This window comes from Argiope bruennichi, chromosome 1 (assembly GCF_947563725.1).
Source record: "Argiope bruennichi chromosome 1, qqArgBrue1.1, whole genome shotgun sequence".
NCBI classification, from domain to species: Eukaryota; Metazoa; Arthropoda; class Arachnida; order Araneae; family Araneidae; genus Argiope; species Argiope bruennichi.
The window spans coordinates 18,333,306-18,357,038 of record NC_079151.1 but is presented as its reverse complement, the minus strand read 5'-3'; the positions used below and the strand labels follow the sequence as shown (position 1 = coordinate 18,357,038).

General features: G+C 28.7%; 1 protein-coding gene across 1 annotated transcript in view; it reads left to right on the top strand.

Annotated features, from left to right (window-relative positions):
- Window positions 1–23,733, top strand: part of LOC129962693 (proto-oncogene tyrosine-protein kinase receptor Ret-like) — a 137,410-nt gene that overhangs the window by 57,687 nt on the left and 55,990 nt on the right. Inside the window, exons 6-10 of the mRNA XM_056076618.1 lie at window positions 2,501–2,521; window positions 4,724–4,951; window positions 6,974–7,213; window positions 8,384–8,637; window positions 11,431–11,578. Of these exons, the coding sequence (XP_055932593.1) occupies window positions 2,501–2,521; window positions 4,724–4,951; window positions 6,974–7,213; window positions 8,384–8,637; window positions 11,431–11,578 (891 nt within the window). The remainder of the gene's footprint in view (window positions 1–2,500; window positions 2,522–4,723; window positions 4,952–6,973; window positions 7,214–8,383; window positions 8,638–11,430; window positions 11,579–23,733) is intronic.

Below are 23,733 nucleotides of genomic sequence, written 5' to 3'. Positions count from 1 at the left end.
AGTAGAGCTGATATAGTTCTGGATATTAAGTCGAATTCACTATCTGAAAAATTAATTTACAGGTTTAAGTCTATTATTGCTTTTTAGATTGTATTTCTCAGTTACAAAAATCGTTCCATCATTAGGAGTAAACTGTTCAAACGCGTTTTAGAATCTAATATTAACATATATGCTGTTTTATTTTCAGTTAGTATATATTTTATTAATATGTCATTTTTTATAGGGGAACGTTTAAATATCTTAACAATTTTCTGAACTTTATAAATTATAGGAAGCAATTCTTGATCCTCATAGCAATATCTTCTTCAACAATTACATTGTCATTATCTTCATTGTCAATATCACTCACACTCTAACTCTCTTCAAATTTGGAATCCGAAGTTTCTATATCCACAGTATTTGGATTGTTCTGTTCTTTATTTGTATATTACATCTATTACTCCTAATTGAATTCCATGAGCATAGCACAATTGCTGATTTGCACCAATCAACTTTCCCTCTTTTTTCATAATTGTTGCTCCATCAGTCATTAGGGATACAATATTTTCTTTCATGGATATTCCATGTTTCGCTAATTTAGATTTAAGAAATTAATTAAGCCATTAATTAGCTAATTAATTTCCCCCGTTAGCGACACATAAAAACAAAAACGTATACTATTTTGCTATGTTGGCGATCCCTGAACATATACTGAAGACAATTTAAAAAATTTCTACTAAATACCGAAAAAACGGTATTTAAACTTGTGAATACCGGTATTACGAAATTGTACAAATGGCTCAAAATACCGATATTCGGTATCCCGATATACCGGTATTGCAATCTCTAGTTCCAACAAATGGAAAACGATGACATTTTGGGCAATTTCATTTGTTTTACATTAAAAAGACTTTACGAAAACAATTGTCAAATAGCATTCGTATTTCAAACGAAATGATTTGACGGTGCGAAGGAGATATAAATAAGTTGGTGGACTCATCAGCTTACAACAGAAAGAACTGTGAGATATTTAAATAAGAAAGGATGCAGAAAAAGTGAAATTCGAAAAAAGTATTTAAATATCGCCATGCAGATTCATTTTAATAGTAAGCTTTAAATTGGGAGTTATTCTTTAGAGCTCTCCGCATCATTACATTACTGCTCCTCTTCGAAATACCAACTCACACAAAGAAATGTAGAATTCAATGATACCAAATAGTACTGAAGAACGTGTTGTGCGTCAAAAGTGCAAATGGGTGCTTTGAGTTAAAGACCTTTGGGCAACTTATTGGTTGAGAATATTTAGGTTATTTTAAAAGCCGAATTACCATTAGAATTAGAAGCATTAATAAAAAATGCAATACTCAATTCTCGTCGGCTTTCAGATTTTTCGAGTTAATCTTACGTTTCATTCTTGCCAGAAAAAGATCCGATTCAAAAAACGCTTCTAAATCATAAGAAGCGATTCTAGCCCTTTCACACATGTATTAAGCTGTGGTATTCTAGGTAAAAAATAATTTTAACTTTTGATTGAATTTGGATTGAAATTCAATCAAAACTGAAATTTAATCTAAAAGGAATTGTTTTCTATAAGAAAGCAGCTCGTTCCCCAGCAGAAACCCCACAGAACAAGTAAAAGAAATTTAAAAGGAAATGAAAAGTAAATTATTAATTTAAATTAGAATAATTGTTAAGTCGGAATAAGAATAAAATTCATAAATTCATAAAATACTTTCGTAGATGTAATGAGAGAAATTTTTTTTAATTATAAGAACATGAATGCCATTGTATTATTATTATATTATGTGGAAAAGAAAATTATTCCCATATTCTGATATATTTTGCACACGCAAATCCAAAGGAATGTATGATTTTAAACAGACTATACACAATTTCAAATCAATCAAAAATCCATTGGTGTATAGAAAAAAAAATCTTAAAGCTATGCACCTGAAATCTGTAAATGAAATGAAATTAATTTTTCGTTCTTTACTTTTTAGTTTTTGTTTCACGTCATGTCTCTATATGTCTGTCTATCTTAATTCCATATATGTTTTCATATCAAACAATGTAGTGATATAAAATACCCTTTAACATTACTGAAAAATGTGCCATAAATAACATTTTGCTTTTGAAAAACAAAGTTTTTTTTAAAATTTAAATTGTTATATTAATCCATATCATAAATTTATAAAATTCGAAGTATAAAAACTTCTTCCAGAGAAAAGGGCTTACCTTCTTCCAGAGAAAAGATACCTTTTCAGTTAATGGTTTTTTTAAATCTTATAATGACCTCATTTTGAATAATTAAAACAATTTGAAATTAAATTTTCTTCTTTGTCTGAAATTTGTTTAAGAATCTGTTAGCAAAACCCAATTAATAAATTGCTCAGCTTTCTGTTAAAGTTGTTGTGATATATACAAAAATGCATTCGATAGTATGCTATTTATGACGTCATTATTAATATTGAATTGTACTCGCATGCTATTGTTTTAATTTACTACTATTTTTCTTTTTCAGAAGGTCCCTTGAAACCTTGTGGTAAGTAAATTTTTTTGAACAAATTGATTACTTGAATCTTGAAAATATGTTAAGCTAAATAAGTTGATATGCAAACATTGAAATTGCCATTTTGCAAATACATTCTAATGTTAAAATTCATGTAAATGAAAAGATATTGTGCAGATATGATATTTAAAATGAGTATTTATGGTTTGTTAATAATTCAAACTTCTATTAACACAGATCGTATCTACTCTAATTCAATAATTAATCTGCAAATCTTTAGAGATAACTTTTAGAAAGTACATACTTATAAATCAAAAGTGTACATAGAATAGTTTAAAAAACAACAAAATAATTGTGTTCCAATCATCTGAACTTTTAGTCCTTTTATAATTGTAATTTATGTCACCAAATAGGTATAAAATTTCAACTTTGAACTTTATTTAACAAGTATCTAAAAAAATACCAATGACTAGTTCTATGAAATTCTGATAAAATTCAGCAAAGGATTTTTAACTTTCTTCAATAGCACCCTGACATGTTAATATGGTAGAGTTTCTGCTTTAACACCAGGAAGAGTGAGTGGAGTTTTTAGAATCATATATGTGGGGTAATCTGCATTTATTTACGGCAGTTTGGGATTTTATCGTCGTAGAGACATGTAATGGTGCTACGGCATGATAAAAGACAAGATAGTGAACAGAACATCTTCTAATTGTGTTATTGCAATATCACTTGCCACTTTTTCTATAAGAAAGTTCATCAGTTTTGTTACAACGAATTTGTGTATTATAACAACATAAATGAGTGCTTCCCAATGACACTACAGAGCTCAGCAAAGCTAAATTAGAAACAGTTGAATAAACTTCTGTAAATGCATATAAAAACATATAAAAAGTTGTCAAATAACGCAATTGCCAAAACAAATGGAGCTATATTTAGGTTATCTAAAGATTGAAAATAAGATTGAAACAAATTGTAACTATGTTGTTTCTGTATCGTTTTGTGTGTATGTGTGTGTGTGTGTGTGTGTGTGTGTGTGTGTGTGTGTGTGTGTGTGTGTGTGTGTGTGTGTGTGTGTGTGTGTGTGTGTGTGTGTGTGTGTGTGTGTGTGTGTGTGTGTGTGTGTGTGTGTGTGTGTGTGTGTGTGTGTGTGTGTGTGTGTGTGTGTGTGTGTGTGTGTGTGTGTGTGTGTGTGCATGCATTCATTGTCAGAACTTTTATTCTCTACTGTTCATGAGGTTTATGTGTTTTAACAAAGAAATGCAATAACGTACTCCAAAGTGCTTTTTTTTAAGAATTTTCAAGAAAAAAAAATCTGAGAGGAATTGCAGGATTTCCCTTAGTCCGGAGTTATTCCATACCTCAACACCCACACACCGAAATATTCGATCCCCAATAAGTAGAGAGATCCGCACATGTTCAGTTTCTGATTTCGTGGTTCTTGGTTTCCTGAGGGTTGGGAATCACTTATTTGAATATTAGAAGATGTGTTCATTTAGACGAATTGTTACTTTTCAGCAATATCTAGGATATGATTGTCACAGATTAACTGAAGAAATTTGTTGTAGAAAATATCATGCACATCAGCTTAAGAAATAAAAAAAAAGTGTTTGTAGTACACTTTAGTAAATTTTTAGTTATTGAAAGTTTCGCTTTTTGTAGCGAGATCTCCTCTGTTCATAATATCCACACACATTCAAGTCAAAACTAATCACTAAACTCGATTTCAAACAAACAATCATCCTCTAATAGAAAAAATGCAACGTTAAAATACTAATAAAAATAATGCTGAAAGAAAATATTAGCAGTAACCTCTAAATAAAGAGAAAATATTATGAATTCGTAGATATACCAATAATAAAAGTAACAGATCTCAGCTGATTAACTTTTGATAAAATCCATAAAAATAAAATGTGACAGCAAAGTAAATGTGCAAACGTAACAATTCCATTATTCATTTTTATCCATGCTTAACTTTATTCGCACATTTAATAAGTCAGTCTATTTAAACAGAAAAAGAATTGTCAAAGTTGCTAGTCCCAAAAAGCAAATTCAGATTTCGCTTCCAGTAATAACGCAAACCGAAAGGGTGGGATATTTTTAACTGCGCCAGATTTACAGACGGTGTGGATGATTACATATACTTATACGATAAACACTGCTAGAACAATGCTATTTTTTGCTGGCGTCCATATTTGTCAATCTGTACAGGAATGCTGCTTTGTATCATCCTAGCTGCAGATATTAATTGGTGTTCCAACAACGAGAATCAAGAACGTTGTGTGAGCACCTGCGGTAATGGATCACCAAGTGGTTTCTGTGAATGGCGCACTGGATCTTTGACCAGTAACGGACCGACTGTGGATTACGCCACTTGTTCTCCCGATTTCCTGACGTGTCCAGACAGGCAGTGTGATGAACTCGAACAAATGGAACCTACTCTCTGCCCTCAAGATTGTGCAAGTAAAATAATTATCTTGTCTTTGCTAAAAATTATTTGCTTTAAAATACATAGTCTACATCTTATTTATGGCAATGCTATAAAACCACTTTAACTGCATTTTCACCATCAATGAATGGTTCTGAAATGTAAGCACTTATGCTGTCCAGGGCATGAATTTTTGAGGAAAAAAGTCCTGTAAATGCAGAAGTAAAACGCAATTGAAGGACATTTCTTCATTTAAAATCAGCTTAATTTTTTAAATAAAAAGTAGAGGTAACAATTGTCTACCTAATTGTTAGATCTAGAGAACGTAATCTAATCTATAATTGTGTTTTTGTCACTATAACCACATTTATAGTTACATAATTGTAGCAATCATCTTATGACATATAGATAATCATATTTATAATTCGCATCATATTGATTCAATCTTATAATGTAATAAAAATTAACTAACTATAATATAATAAATATCAACTAACTGTAATAAAAATAAAAATTTTCATTTATTGATCTAGTTACGTCGTACTTTTAAAAACTTTTAGAATTCTCCACACTGTAATTTGTGTATGATAATTCTGCACTTGTGATTATTATTACTTAGAAATATCAAGAACAGTACTGAAAATTATATTATATTTTCACAATTGAGAAGTAGAAAACATATATACTACCAACATCATAATTAATATTCCAATTTTAAAGTGGAATGGAAAAAATATAAAACAGTATAATTTGAAAAAATAAGTTTATTTTTAATTATTAAATAATTAATGTTTACTCAGGCTTATAAAAAGAAACGTAATCTAACAGCGAAATGTATGAAATTGTCTATTATATAGGAAATATATGTAAATATTTTGATTTGAATAAAATTCCTACATCGTCTATCATACCGCTCAATAATTGGAATGGTTTAAGATGTGGGGTTGTATTTTATGTGATATCTATATGCCATGAGCTTTAAATAGAACTACTCAAATTATGGATAAGGTTTTTTGATAAATTATTCCTTTGAATGAATTATATAGTTTTAATAATCAGTTGAAAAGAGCGCTATAATCTTGAAGATTATATCATAGTATAAACCATCTGAATGTCTTTAGTAAATGTAGCTTTCTATTTATTTAAAGTGATTTTATTTCTCAATTTCAGTTCATTTTCTTGCACATTCTATTTAGAAGAAGGATTTTGGAAATAATTCGTATCACATTCATATTCTTACTAAGGCAAAGTTTAGAATAAAAAGTCAAATGTTTAGAATATTTCTATTTTTGACACTTTGTTTTATATTAACGAATAAAATTGGAGCAAAATACTCTTTTGCAACAACAAACAAATTTTACTCATTGGTGCAAAATACTCTTTTGTTACAACAAACAAATTTTACTCATTGGTGCAACATTTTCCCAGTTCCTATCGTAGTTAAAAGAATAGTTCCAGTTTACACTTTTATATTGTTACAGTCATATAAATTTATGATGGCTGATTAATTTTTGAGCACATTAAATTTCTGAACAAAGAGCATACATACTCCATTTATATTTATAAAGAATTAATCTCCCTAATACAGAATTAAACTAAACAATAAATAAAAAATATATCTGTGGCGCAGTTTTTAACTATATTATGTATTGCATGGTTTATCTTCTTTTGCATGGTGAGTATTATCAAACTCTATCAGATATCGGAGCGGTAACAAATATGTTCAGAAACTTAAGAAGTGAATACGATCATGCGAGTTAGCGGCATGGATGTAGTTTCAGCTTAAATGCTTATGAAGTGAATGCGATCATGAGAGTTAGTGACATGGACATAGTTCGGCTTAAATGCTTTTACTCAACATGTGCTCGTTAAAAAAGCATATAAAGATAACTGCTCGACTCTCCTAAGGTATATGTATTATCTTATGAATTTCAAAATTGCGTTTGCAAAACAAGTTGACATTAATAAATTAATCAATATTTTAATTCCCTTGTGCATTCATTTCTTCTTTGAAAGATACTTTGCTAATATATTTATTATTTTCCCCCTTCAAAAAGAACATTTCGTTGGAGAAGTTCAAGTCCCGAAAACAGGGCCGGGGCTGTACGGAGCAGTGAGCCCTTGCTTCTGCCCCTCTATTGATCACTGCATTTGCGGGAAGCATACCCAACCCGCTGAGATGAGGCACTATCAGCACAAAGTACCAACCGCGCCTCCCACCGTCGAGATCAACAACGTTTCTCTCATCGAAAATAAAGAGGAAACCTCAACTGATGACGTCACAGCTCCTTTACCAGGTGAAAACTGTCTCTGTTACTTATCTCCCAACCTTTCTTTATAATTACACTACAGGAAAAATCATTAAAAATGACATTCTATTTCAGAACCGCATTAAAATAATTTATTACAAAGCAGTGTTAAGAATAAAAGGAAAGTAATTACAAATTATTTTAATGAAAATTTTTACTAAAAAAATGGCTTTTAAAGTTTCATATGCTTGATATTTGTTGAAACAATTTCCAGCTTGAAACCAAAATGGCAATGAACAGATTATTATATTAATTAATTACGTACAATTGTTAGTAATGGGAGTTATAAAAAGCTTCCATTAAAGGTAAATAATTTCTCTTTCAACAATTAATGTTCTCGTTTAAAACTTTCCAGCAAATATTATATATTACTTATAATAAGATGAATGTCTATAGCGTAAAACAAAAATAAAAACTGTTGAATTATTTATAATTAAAAAGAAATTCCTAAATGATAATAATTATCTTCCACTCTTAATGTAGAATGACTCGTAATTTATAGTAACACAGTTACTGAAAAAAAATCATTTTATTTATTAATTTCGAAGATATTTTCATAATGATTTTTAAAGAATAAAAATTTTGGATTTGATTAACTGTATAACTTATATCACGTTTATTTCGCTTAAAAAAATAAAAGATTTCACAGAAAAAAAACAGGGCATTGTCAAATTATGTCAAAAAATACAATCTACACTATTTCCTGCCGTCAGCAAATTTTCATCTTATTAAAATTTCCTGAATACATATCTCTTCTCAACCATGCGTTATTCTTTCCTTTTTGACCATGACATGTTTCCTTTTTTTTCTTTCTTTTTTTTTTTTTTTTTTTTTTCCTTATTGAAAAAAAAGTAGCACAAAGTATCGCATTTTTTTGTAGGAATTATTTTTTTTTATTTCTATTTCTATTTTTTTTTTTTTCGATTCAAGTTTTGGTGAGCGTAGTATTAACAATTTAAATCATACTTTGCGGAATAAGAAAAAAGGTGAAACTGAGAAATTATGACTGAAGAATTATTTTGGAATTCCTTAAGAAGACACCAAAAAAAAGTCAAATTTCATTGTTTAAAAGCTTGATATAAATGCGAAATTATAATTATAAATGTAATTAAAAAATATAAACATCACTTTTTCTAAATGTATTTAATCATTATTCAGGTTTCTTGACGGATGGGACATGCGGGCCCGGGTGCGTTGTTTTCGCTTCTATTGTCCCAGCTGGGCTCCTGATCGTTCTGATTGTCCTTTTGGTGACGAGGAGAATGCGAATTGTGAGAATGAATAAGCACAAATTTGTCAGCAGCCACATTTCTCTGTCAGGTGTGCCCTCCGACTACGTGGATGAGAGGTCGAATTCGGCCCAGGAATCCCGACATACTCCTAGCGAGACATCAAGCTTCGGAAAGGCGACTGTAAGTACTTTAAAACGCATCCATTAATAGATCAATAAAGTTTAAAGGCGAAATTTTCCAGCCTTTAGCTCATCTAGTGCTGCATTTTGATGTTACTTATACTCTGTGATGTCCTTGAATTTAAGACAAAGCATATTGAACTGTCCTGACTTTACAAATTTGAATGTGTAAATAATGGACACATAAGTCAGAACGTGGCACTGCATATATTTAATTTCTTAACTAATAATAAATATCAAAAAATGTTAAGATATTTCCTTAAAGCAGTACAATCTTTGTCTTATCCTTACTCTGGAAATTCTGAATAGTATTTCTAATTAATAAATTTATTGCCAAACTGTGACGTAAAGGGGTTAAAGACTTCAAAATTAACACGCATTTAAATGTATTCAATGTTTTGATTCAGAATTTGATATTTTTATACGAAAAACTAGCTCTGATAATTTGGTGGACTTATTTTCACAACTGTATGCTTATTGTTGAGTCTGTTTTAATAAGTTAGGGGATAGATGTTAGTCAATATTTGCAATATTCTGGCACATATCGCTCCTTTATCACCTACAATAACAATTTAAGAAATATAATTGTAATAAATATGCTTATATTAAATTTGTCATTTTTTCCTGTTATTTCTGCTCGCTCCATTCTTTACCCCTTTAAAGGGCCATTTTTTTAGTCATATTATGTTAAAATATTTTTAGGCTTGAAATTAGAATAAGAAAAGGGATTCATTTAGCTTATTAGATAAATTTACTTTAATTAATTAATTTGGTTAATTAATAATTAAGTAACAAATCAAGACACGTTATTTTGCCTGAGATAAAGAACTGAAGCATCTAAGTTTCTGACTTACTAAAAAAAATTTGTCAGAACTTATGCCAACCTACATAATTTTATATAAAGATTGATAAATTTGGTGGAAAGCATACTTCCCACGGCCCTAGAAAGGGTTAAATTCGACGAATCAAACTTTATCTATCTGAAGCAGAATGTCTGCTACTTACAATTACTGCTCATTCAATGCAGGAGCTGTAAATTGAAATTACTTAATTTTAATATAATTTGAAATTAACATGATTCTTTAATAATTTCATTATATTCATGAAATATATTTTGAACTGCATTTTGTTAAAGTTGAATAAAAAATAATATAAGGAAAATAAGGCAATAATATATGGTAAATAATGTATATGCATTGCTTAATTCTTGTCATTTTATTATTCCACGACTGCATGTCTATATAAAATTGGTCATGCATCTTAAGTATAAAAATACTCATTTTATTGTGAAGTGATCACCTGCTTAGACATCCTATCACCCTCACTGTTTTGTCTTTACCACAACAATACCACAAAGATTAGAGCGTTGTATCAAAACTTAAGTTACGACTATACCACCGGTGGTGATTCATTTTTTCAGCGGTTGGAGCTTTAGCTAGTGCTTAGGACGATAAACTGAGTCTCCGCCTATTTCCTGTTCAGGTTATGTTGTTTTATTTTAAAAAACAGAATTTTTGCGATCTCATATCTTTATCCAAAGAATCCTTGGATACTGACATTATGTAGAAAGTAGAGGAACACATACATTTTTAAAATGATTCATGACGAAATAGCAACAGTTTTAGCTGGAAAGAAAAACCAATGCATTAAAAATTATTAGTAATGAATGCTTTGATAATGATTTAATTTTTTATAACCAAATAGAAGTGTTTTCAAGTAATCCTTAGTATCATGCCTATTTTTTCATTTTAAACTTTCACCAGGAATATAATAAACTTTTATTATTACTTTTTCATGAAGAGTTGCGTTATTTATATGCATCGAAATTACAAGAAATCGCCCGAAATTGGAGCGTTTGCTGATTCTACAGCAGAAAAATGTAAATTATTTTTAAAAACTCAGGAAAAATGTCTCTGAGTGAGATATAATGACACCAGAATTAAATGCATTGATCTGCCTAAATAAGACGGGGAAATAGTCTAGAGGAAAATCATTATAAAAATAACGATATAAAACAGGACGATATAAAAATAAAAATTACTCCATCCACATATTAGAAAAGGGATTTCTTTTCTGTTCCAGTGTATATTAGTTCCAGTGTATTCTTACTCATTATTATCGCCTTTTAGGACTAGTTTGAAATATATGATATTAAAAATATTTCATTAAGCAAGATAGAATTTATGAATTTGATTTTCTTGCCAATTTCCTTTTTTTGTTAAAATTAATATTAAAGCCACGTGAACGTTATTAGAATTAAAATGCATCTAAGGATTGTCTTTCTAAATCATCGGCCTTACTTTAGTACATGCCTTTTCCAATTGTTAATATTCATAAAATGTAGCCTTGGTCCAAATAACTGCAATCCGGGATTACTTAAATCCAAACGGTTTACGTTATAATTACTATTTCAAAATTAAATATTGATTTTAAAAAAATCTTAAATTTTTTGAAGACATCCAAAACGAAGTAAAAAAATTTGTTTTAAAGTCTATTACTTGGAAAGAAATGTAAAAAAGTCAATTTTTTATAACCTCCTCTATTAGCATAAAAAACACTCCAGAACATTGTTACGATGTCTTCAAAATTTTGTCCAGCATTCAGAATATCGAATAACATTGCATAAATGGCGTAAAATATCTTGTAAAAGAGTCAATTTGTGGCACTGTGGTAACTAACACACTAGCTAACACTTTCTCAGCTTAGAAAAAAAATTATCTAAAGATAGCGCAGTGTTCTAATATTGGATACCTTGTTATTCCGGTCCGGTGACAAAATCCATCTTTCTTTCTAGATTGATTCTAAGTGGGAGTTTCCGAAAAGCCGCCTCCAGCTCCTGTCGCCACTTGGCGAAGGAGAGTTTGGGAAAGTCATGAAAGCACAAGCATGGAACATCGCCGGCAATAAGGGTTATACTACGGTTGCAGTGAAGATGCTCAAAGGTTTGTCGAAAAGAATTTTTTTTAGATGGAAACCAATTAAAACTTGTTAATTTGAAACTCTTGAGAAGAGATGAAAAGATAACCATCAGAAGTATTTGTGGATAAAATACTAAAATTTCCTTGTATTACGCTTAAATTTTTATATTACTGAAAATGATGATCGCAAAATACAATAAGTAATAATTATTTTACGTACAATTATTTTTATTTTCTCGTATATGAAGGATAGAGAAAGTATTGTAATCGTCAAAAAAAATTGAAATTTTGATTCAGAGTTTAACGAATTTCTCCATTTTATATCTACTCGAGTTCGAAAACAACTTTTTTGGGAAATGTCTGTAACTCTGTCTGTGACAAAGATTACTGGTTTTAGCTAGATTGTCGTAATTTGATGTATGTTCTTTATAGCAAATTTTAAATTTCTATAAGATACTATGCAAAATAAATTCAGAGGAAGTGTGTTTATCTGGCTGTTTCTATTATAAAATAATACGATAACTATAAAACGAAGAGAGATTGATAAATAAAATTCGACCCTCAGATTTAAGATCTATATTGTAGATAAATATCAAATTTTCATCTAAATCCATTAAAGGGTAGAACGTCTGTCGGTCTGTACTATCAGAAGCTTGTAACGTGACAACTAAAAAAAACAGTGACATAAATATGTCAAATTTGGTATGTGATTCTGTGCCAAATTTTAGTTTGAGATAAACGTGTCTACAGCATAAATTCGATTTCATGATACTATTACCGCATACCAGGGATAAATCGCCAAGGATCACATGCTAGATTCAGTAAAAATACTAAATCCATGCATAAAGTTATTATTTCGTAACTATTTTAAACCAGTGCCATACAATACGCTCTCTACCTTATCCAAAATACACAGTTTTTGCATGGAATGAGGATCAATATCTTTATTAAAGAATATGTGAGAGTTTTAGGGAAAATGCTCCCTCTGATATCTATTTTATTTGGTTATTAAAAAAAAAACTAAAATGAATTTTCTTATATTCGTATATCTATTTATGGCAACCCTAGGTGACCTGATGAAAAGTTTTCGTCATTAGGACCGGAAGGCTAGGGATTCAAATCTGATTCTACCGAAGAAGATAAGCCTGAAGCAAGTGAATAGCATAAAGGTCAAATATAAATCTTTGGTTTGGCATAGAAATTTGTAGAAAGGGTACCAGTTCAGACGCTCCTGTTGCTTCACCACATTCAGGACATAAATTTAAGCAAACTAAACACTCTAATTTTGCTAACTAATAAGTTAATTATTCCGGAATGGCTGAAGTGTGTTTAATGATTTTGTTTCAGATTTGATGATGATGCAGTTTGATTCATTTAATGAAACTAGACTCAAGTATTCAAATATTATTTTTTTTTGCTGCGACTTTATTTATTTATTATACCGTAGCTAACGTTTATTAGCAGTTATTATTGGTTAAATTTTGTGTATTCTTAAATTCTCAAATTAATTAAAATATAAAATTTAAAACAAACAATTCCTCCCTGTAAATGTAAGATTTGAATACGAATCATTTATGGCAGTCTATGCTTTCCACCGGAGTAGTGTGGAAATTTCGATATGTTTTGTGGCACAGATGTATTTTTTCCCCTTCTTGAATTTTCATTTATAAGAATTTGTCCCAAAAATTGTATATAAGAGATGCGACATGTTAATATAAACTAGAATAAATTTAATCTATATAGATTATCAGTTTTGCATGAGATATGCTTGTCATAACAATTTAACTGAATTGAATTAATAGTTTTATGTTCCTCAATCCACATTTTTCTTATAACTGGAGAGTGAATAAAATTAAATTATCTTATGCAGGTGTTAAGATAAAATCCAATAAATCTGAAAACACTAGCATAACTTTATTTTGAAGTAGAACAGATTATAAGATCAAAAACAAGAAGCAAGAAGAGTATTGAATATTCAGCACTTCCTATCTAAATACTTAAGTGAAGTCGAAGCATTTTATCGTAAATCAAATATAAATACATTTCCCCATGTTTCACTGTTGGCACTGCATAAAGGAATGGACAAATCCACTTAATACATAAAGTCCTTCGCAAATCGAATTTAACATTGCTGTGTTCCCAATATTGGTTTTGGCGTGAATTCGAGGTGATTTTTAATGTCACGGTTTGGTTTTATGGTGCTAGAAATCGATGCGAACTAGCACTTCCTTTTAAATTCATTGTTATATTGATTTTGTCTTATGAGAAATCAGAAGGAGCTTTTTTGCTGACTTTTTCCGGGAATATATTTAATCGAAAAGCCATCAATTAGGTCATTGTGTCTTAGCTGTTTCAAACATTATTTCTTGGAATTAAAATAGCGCCAACGTGTCATTTAGATATGAAGATAATGATAATCGAAGAGCCTCTCATTTTTCAATCATATTTATAACCGATAAACTTTGCTATTGTTTTATGTAATACGATTGGTAATATTATGATGCTTAGTAAGATTTATAAATATTTGAATTCCACTCTGGAATAATGATATCAATGTAGAATATAACAGAAAGGAACTAAATTTTCGCTGATTGTTGAATTTTTATGATAATTTAGGACTGTGGTGACCTGTTGATAAGGTGTCATCTTCAGTTTTGGAGTGTTTTCTCTAATATATGTAATTTTCTGGAAATATGAAGAAATTTTGGAATAAATTAACATGGTCTAATTTAAGATAAATACTATTTTTTTTTAATTAAGAGATATCACCATATATTTGCATATATGTTACACATCTTTTCTGAAACAACCAGCAGAATTTTGCTCTCATTATTCGTAACTAAATTTTGCACATTTATTATACAAAACGTCAGAAAAAAAACAATCAATTTTTCAAAGGGCAAAAATCAATTAAACATTTAATTTGATATAAATAAACATATTTTGATTTTAATTTTGAAGGAAATTACTTCAAAAAATATTTTTACATAATCTTAAAATTCAAAATTATAATCTGTGCAATTTCCCCTTCAACTGTAAAGAACTATGAATAGAAATTTGATATAATCGATTTTGAAATAAGAAAGGTACTTATTTGCAAAACAATGGTTGGACAATTCTATTATTTTTTTCCCTAAATTTCTCGTTTATTTTATATACATGTATTCATAACTCTTTTCCATTGACATTAAATTAGCGATATAACGTTGCTAAAAAGAAAATAAAAGTTAATCACTCCTGCAAATGATGGAAAATGCAAAGCTTTTGCGAGTGATTAAAACATATCCAAGCTTCAGCGACTTCAGGCTATTAGAAGGTAATCGAGATTTTACTTTTTCTTCGTAGTAACTTATGAGAAAATTATCCCAGAAAAAGTATTTTTACACCACCTTAAAATTCAAATTTCACCTTTCCAACGATATAAGTTTCTTGTTTATGAAATTTGTACTACATTTATTACTCATTGTTTTTAAATGTTTAACGCAGCACTCCTCTACCACTATTTTTTTTTTTTAATTTTTCTGTTAATACCTTCCTTAGGCAATATTTTGGTGCTTTTAAAATATTTATTTATGTCTAGGTTTAAAAGAAAGCATAAGTTCATTATACAAATTCAAACAAAGACCAGGAATGTAATGTTTTCATTAAAAAATGAATTATTTTTTATTGTTTGAAAGTAAAAATGCATGCGAAGGGATCTTTATACAACACCTTATCAAAATTTCTAAAAGAGTTTGAAAGCAGACAATTTACAGTTTGTATCAGGTATAATCATTGATTTGGTTTATTTTCATATCTTTATTAATGAAAAATTATCTATCTAATTAATATTCTCATGTTCGTAAAAAAATTATCATACTTCCATGAACAAACTTCTGTCAATATTTACATTTGTGAACAAAATTTGAAATACTAATCTAATAAATATTAATAATTTATTTAGAAAAATCAGCTATCAGTTTGATTTAGAAAATCGTTTGGTTCAATTGATATTCTAATTTTAATCAACTAATATATCAGACTATTAAAAAATTTTGCAAATAATAATATTTTATACAAAAAGTATTTTTTATATTAGAAACATTATACATGAAAAGCTTTTATTCCAGAGAAACACCGGGTATACCAACCAGTAATGTATGAAAATAAACATACAGGCAATATATGATTAATCAAAATTTATATAACAAGTATAAAATAATATTTAATGACTTTAAATAGCATATACACTTGATCAATATCGGAGATACTAACTACTAATATGTGAGAAAATCGAATACGATTTTAATTAACCAAGCAATAAAAAGTTCAATTAAAATAGAATGCATCAAAATTTAACCATCAAAAGTAATTTCTTATAAGCCTTCTCGAATACTAACCAATAAAGTTCTTATACCCCCTCCCTTGGGATAGGCCACCAATGACTTCGAGAATAGGGCATGAAAATAGCATTTTTACTGAAATGTAGTACGAATATGTAGTTTGGAATTCTTTTTTTTTCAATCGATTGATAGAAATATCTGACAATGGAACTACAGTTGTAATTTCAAATTTACATACAGACAACATCTCAAATTTACATACATTCTTTGATATTGCATTCATGAGTAATTTAAATTACATACATGCGAAAATACAGTCTGACATCTACATCTTGTATTGAATTCTACTGAATCTACAGTTTAGATATTAAATCTATGAACTGAATTTTATAATAATATTAAACTCAATTTTATCTATCTAGTTCAATAGTTTTTGTAGTTGTTGAGCTCACTTGTATTTGAGCCGTCAGGCTGATAGCCTTCCTCTTAATATAGCCCTCCGCTCAAAAATTGATAGATATCTACAAATTTATACTGAAATTCATATACTAAATTTCATCGCTCTTGCTCAAGGTATTTTTGAATCATCATTTTCTCATATAGATAGATATATAGAATTCCAAAAATGTGTTTTCCGAACTCAAGGAGGTTTGAAATTTGGAGATTTGTCAAATTTGAATTCAGATTTTTTTTTTTTTGACGATTTTACTACTTTTTTTATACTTTAAATACGAGAAAATAAGAAAAAAATAAACTATCATTGCTACATATTTTTATGTATGTGCGTATTAAATGCAAGCTTTCTGCCTGTTAAATATGCTGCCATTCAATTAACTAACAATTTGATTAAATAATTATCATTGAATCTAGCGATACACTTAGGGGAAGTTTGCTTTAATCTTTAGCCTACTTTAGCACATTTTTAGTCTGCAGCAATTAAAAGTAATTTTAATATTTAAAAAAGTAAACGATTTTTTTTTGTATTTTTTAAAAACAATATCATTTTTAAGAGATACTTTAAAATAGTAAAAAAATAGGATGTTAAAGTCATCTGTGCTGTACAATTAAACTAGTTTTGCGTGGAATGAGGATAATAAAAGAAAAGTATTTTTTTTTATTTTCAAATTCTCAACTGGACCAAGTCTACATTTATATTCTTATGTGTGACGCAGAATCTAGTAACCTTAATTTGGTTGTTCTTTTTTTAAGTTAAATTTTCTTATCTCTAGCATTCTTTATTTTTCATTTATTAGTTCTTTTATTTTTGCTTTGGTTTCTTCACTTTTAAATTTTGAGAACTACAAATTATGAAATTTTAACGGGGAATTCCAATTCAGGCCATTGTTTATGTTCCAATCGGAGCAGCTTTCATAATCAAGCAAAAAATAAAGCATCACCTTTGTCTTTTCAGTAATTTTTTCCTTGCAACTTTTCTCTTTGATAACATAATTATTTTTCTACTTATTTAAAATTGGCATAAATATTATTATTAGCAGTATGAAACTATTTAATTAATGATATTTAACCAAACACTTATTCACTAACAGAAATTACGTAGTGCTTTTTCATTAAAAAAACATTTATCTACTTAAGAGAACAAATAAATAATCGGAATAAGGTTATGAAAAGGTCTAATATATTTGACTGTCCAAATATCATGTTGCAAAACACTGGGCATTATCAGTGTTACTGCCACTGAATATGTAATCCAAAATATGGAGTAAATCTTGCGTTAGGATTTAAATGAAAATTTGTGTGTTCTGTATTTATTATACTATTTTCATTCACGGGCATCTTTTATAATTGATAATTGATTATATTTTGTCAAATTTAAAGAATTGCAAAACATCCAAATCTCACAGCTTAACATTTTAAGAAAATTTAACGTTTGCAATTATTTTTTTAAATTTATTTCATCTATTTTATAACAATGAATAAAATGATTGTAGCTTCAAAAAACTTCATTAGGATTTTACATGCATCTACTTTCTTTTTAAATAAAAATTTTATACCAAAGAATTTATACTTGGAAATGCGTTATGCATTAAAAATAACCTCAAATAAATCCGAAAGAATTCAGATTCTCAACTGGAGAAAAATTCTATGTAGTAAGCTGACTAATTCAAGTACTATTTCTTTTCAATTACTCGAAACAGCGACTTTTTATTCATAGTGTATCCCTGGATTCAGACTTTTACTGCAGAGAAACATCAATCATTATCCCAAGCGTATCATTAAATGCAAGCAACCAAACACGAGTAAAATGAGGAACAAGTGAGCTCCTTAGAATTTTAACGCTGGCTCTGCTTATTAAAATAGAAGAGAAAACAGTTTGTAATGTCCTGTACCAGACAATTAGTAAAGAAGCTTCCATTTTGTGATTCGCATGCAAAATAGGTAAATAAAAGGGAAGATAAGCTCTGAATGTGCAATGAATATTCCAAAGAAATTTCAGTTGCATTCGTTAAGAGAGTGCATTTTCCAATGAAATCAAGTTTTTTTGTGATAATGGGTTTTTTTTGTTATTTATTGACCATTTAGACTTATTTTGTCGAGTCTATAAAGCTACAAACTTAAAATAAAGACTGTGCTATATTTAAAAGAAAATACTGAAAACCCATTTTGAAGTACATATGTTGCAACTTTATTTCTTATTCTGCCTCTTTAATGCGTTTTTATTCGTAACCGAAATGCTTATATAAGAATTCTAACTCGTTCATTTTAAAGACTGAGCAACATAAGAAATTAAAAATGTGTTTCAAAGTTCATACGCTGAAACTTCATTTTTATTTCTTTATAATTATGCCTATTTAATATGTTTTTTACTCATTTTATTCTTTACTGAAATATTTTTAAAAGAATTTTAACTCGTTCAACAACAACAAAAAAATGTTTAAGGAATAATTGATTTTTGAAAAATTATTTACTCACTTCTTCAACATGCATGTCTAAGTGTACACATTTGAACTGAAAGACGATAGCAGATTTTATAATAATAGATTATTATAAATAATAACAATGCGAGTCTTAATTAACCTATAATTTTGAATCGAAATAACTGCTCTGTTATTTCGTTAAAAATTAAATTAAGTTATATTAATGCCCCATTTGAAAGTAATACTAAAGCTATTTTTGAGCGGACCTCGTGATTTTTAAATCCCGGTCAGATGTGGAAAACGACGTATGTGCCAGTTCCTCTCTAAGCTTTCGCGCCACACCAATGGGAAGACGTTTGGTCCAAGACTTCGAATTTAATGCGCCCCAGGCCCGCATACACGACGAATCTATAGTGGAAAAGTGGAAATCCCAAGGCCAAGATCTTACCACTAAACCACTCATACCTTTGAGTGCAATGAGGAAAAACTTTATAAAAGGAAATTGTTTACCGTGTTTTATTCTTTTCAACATTTCTCTCAAATGCCATATTCTGCCGAAAATCTTATATATTTTTATAGCTATAAATGTTATTTATAAGAACAAAAGTAGCACTATTTCAATGGATTTCAACATTTTGTAGTTGGGTTTAAGACATTAAATAGACATTAGGAAATTTCGAATACGAGTTATCGCCAATGAATAATTAAATTTTTATTTTACCTAATTATGCTGGGTCAAAATAACGATTTAGAATAATAGCTGTCATTTTATTCATCGGCTATTAATCTATAATATTCTGCTAATAAATTTTGTTAGTTTGTTATCTATAAAGGATTTGAAAACAAAATATTTTATAAATCTTTTTCACATTATTTTCAATTTTAAAAAGTTTGTATCATCGTATGAAAATATTCAAAAGTTATTTTAATTTATTGTTGTAAGTGAAAGAAAATTTACTCTTGAACGTGAAATCTGTGAACGTGATTCATGTGAAAGAGGCAGCGGTAACATTTTTACATGAAGAGATTTCTTTTCCATCTTTATACTTTTCTAGTGGCAACGTGATGGTACAAGTCTATAGAGCTGATCTCTTTCATTCTTTTCAACAGATTGATCTTCTTTTATCCTAGCAATCTATATATTTTTAGTTCATCCCATTCGATAATAAATACCTGGAAGTGAGGTGGATTTCTTCACTCCCTCTCTTTCTTTCTTTTCGGTATTTATTCTAAGGCAAAGAAAGGAAGGGAAAAATAAAAAAGCAACGTCAAATGTTGCGGGAGGAGGGGGAGGGGCAATATTTCATTTCTGTTAAAAGGTTTCAGTAAAATTCTAATATGAATGTATAATGATATAAACATATGAATATAAAGCTTATAAAGGGGAACATACATTAGAATATAGAACATACATTATTAGAACATACATTAGATAGACTTTTTAGCTGCTCGACTTTCCAATCCAGAAATTATATTCGACTCAATCTTGGATTTTTTTTTTTTTTTTGAGCTTCGTTTTTCATATATTACGACTACACAATTTAACTAATTTCGAAAGTCCCATAGAAGGTGTTTATTAGATAAATTAATGTATTCCATATTGAGTTTCCGCAAATAGCGGACATTAAGTTTTCCTTCTTTTGCTAAGAATTTAAACCAAAGTATTTCTTATTCCACATGTATAACGTTTCTGGGAAATATATTTTAATAATTCGAATTAATGAAGAGAAATTGGCAAATTTATCTGACTGGATTTGTTAAATTTAAATAATGTAAAACAAGTCCAATTTATTATATATAATTTTTTTACATACGTGTATCAAATAACATTGTACTGTATCAATATTGAAATATAGATATTTATCAAAATACGCTTTTACAACACGCAACGCAGTAAATATGATATGTTTTCTTAGAATTGAAGATAAATTTGTTTCGTAGACCGTGATATTCTCCCCCCCCCCAAAAAAAAATGCAAAAAAATAATAATAATAAAATTCATCTATATTTCATGATTTATTATACTGAGACCACCATGTTTATTTTCGCCTTTCATTCTAAGTACCCTAGTGTGATATAAAACGCTTCCTTTGCGCTTCTATATCATCGGTTACCTCGTTTAGTTAGATATAAAGGCTATAGTGGAAGATTTTGTTGACACTAGTAAGGAAATATTACATCCTAGTACAAATTATATTCTCCCCTTAGGAGAATTTCCCACGGGTAACATAACACGATACAAATAAAATAATAATAAATGCAAGTAAAATTTTCAGAAATTTAAAATTTCGCCTTCAATTCAAAATTTCTAAATATTTTATTGTTTCCTTTAAATTTCTGCCCTAGGTGTGATATTAACATTTTCTTTTAAAAAATGGGAATCAAAATCTTTTTGTAACTGAAAATATTTTATTCGCTTTAAGCAAAGCGTCTCCTAATGCTCCTAGCGATCTACTGTAATAATTCTTCATTGATGGTACTCTTATATAGCTTTCAAAGATATTGAAAAAGTAATCAGTAATGGCGAGAAAAAGTAAAGAAAAGCAAAATGTTAATCTCTCTGAAATCTTTATGAGGAGAAGGCATTGATTTATGGATTGCCAAAGAGATTTTCTGTATATATAAATCCTAATAAATAAATGCAGGTTTTGAATAAAAGCAGATTTAATAAATAGTACACAGATAACTAATAATATATATGAAAATTCCATTATTCATAATAATAAATATTAATTTAAAATATTGTCAGTTATTGAAAATGGTAATTATTATTTAAGCATTGTTGATAACTTTTGAATAAATATTACGCTAATAATTGATAATTTGTTTCGAAATTACATAAATTATATCCATTAGTATGTAGTAATATTTTCTCCAAAGTGCTGCTCATAATTTTTTCGTTTTAATTCCCATTGTGATTCCCATTGTCTCTGATGTTTTTTCTTCGATCAAATCGTGCATTCGAAGCGTTTCATCAAGAATGCTTTCAACTTATTCACTACTTACATCAATTAATTATTTCTGACATTAATTAATGTTTATTTAATTCAAATAATGAAAATTCGATGCATGTAATTAATTGTTTATGGTGAAGAATCTATTTATTGTAACGAATCTGTAGTACCCTACGCAGTAAGTTGTCTTGGTAAAGATGAGAGTTTTACAGGTTGCTCTGACGGATACTGAAAGGATCATAGATCTCCGATCTTGATTATAAATTTGGTGATTTTAGAGACAAAAATGGAAGTTCCTGAAACTGCAGGAATTTTGGCGATATATAAAATAGAAGCGAAGTTACGATATCTTTTTAGAGCCTTCTTTATTCTGTCATGAAAGTTTATATAAAAAGAAGGTGCACAGACGAGGAAGTAATCGACAGTTGAGTTGAGCACTGAGCAGTCTCTTTTTCGAGAGTTAATCTCTAGCCAGTTTTCTTTGAGTGTTTTGTGCTGTTACAATGATTTAAATATTAATTTTCTTTTTGTGTAATATTTTGCACTGCAAGTGGAATTCTTTTATTAGTTTTGGAGCTGTGTTCGCTCGTTCGTTCGTCCGTTTCGGCTGTGTTTCGTGTTTTCGTATAGAGTAAAGCGTCGTTGTCTGATACTGAGCCTGTTGAATCTTTCATCATACACCCACTGTATTATTTTTCCCCAGTAATATATATATATATATATATATATATATATATATATATATATATATATATATATATATATATATATATATATATATATATATATGTACATTAAAATGCTATAATTTGTAGATTACTGTTTACATCTATCTTAAGAGGCTCCTTTCAAAACCTAAATTGCATCCAAAGCCATCATCATTGATTCATCACTGAATTTTTAATAGTGTAAAGTTTCAAAAAGAATAAATTTAAAGTAGTTTTTGTATTTATAAAGTACAGTGAAACGTTCCAAATTTAGGCAGGTAATCATGTTGAAAAATTTTTTTGCGAAATTATGAATTGAATTTTTTTCGATTTGTTAAACTGTCTATTTTTCAATAAGTTTCACTTATTTTTATATTTGCATTTGTATACGTTTAAAAGCTGTTTTACATTTTTAAAGGCCATTTTCTTACATTCTGATTTTTGATCAAATTTTCTTACGAAATATCTCAGAAAATAAAATTTAATGCATATTTTTGTTCAAATCTCCCACAGTTCTTGAATTAGAAAATAAGTAATATATTCGTGTAGTAGTTTCAATATTTCACAATGAGAAAAGGAATTGAAATATTTCGTTTTATTTATCAACTAGCCGCCTTTGGCGACCAGCCGGTTCACCAGTATTACCACTCGCTACAATTTTCAATTAAATATTTTGAGTAACTTGTCTCTTAATAGCTTCTCAAACGAAACATTTTTAATCTTCAAATTTTGATAGTCATACCAAACTTATACTGTTGTTTAGATCGTTTCGTTCAATTTACTATATATATTTTGTTGTCATTTCCGGTAAAACTTCAACTTTAATTTAAAGTGGAAATGCTGAAATTGCAATTAATATAAATATATTTTTTAATGAAACCAAGCGTTTTATTTTATTTATCATTTTTTTTGTTATTTAATTATTATTATTATTATTGAATATGAGTACTACAAACAGAATCGTTCGGTATTTAAGTCTTATGTGAACTACAAAATATTTTTCATAATTTGTGTAATATCTCAAAGAAGAATTCACCAAAAATTTCTCAGATTCAGCATAAAATTCAGTTTTTAGTTTTGCTTTCAAAAGGATTGAAATTAAATCAATAATAATATTTTGTTCCGGCCTATAAATATGTTTCAAAAATTATGAAGTCTAAATTTTATGCAGTAAGGTATCATATTCTGAGAAATATTCTGAACACACCAAATTTTAAATAAATGAATGAATGTTTCTATTTTCCACGATTAACTAAGACTGATTTATGAAGTTTTGAATGTTAAAAATTTAGAAAAACTCAATATTTTCATAATCTTAGG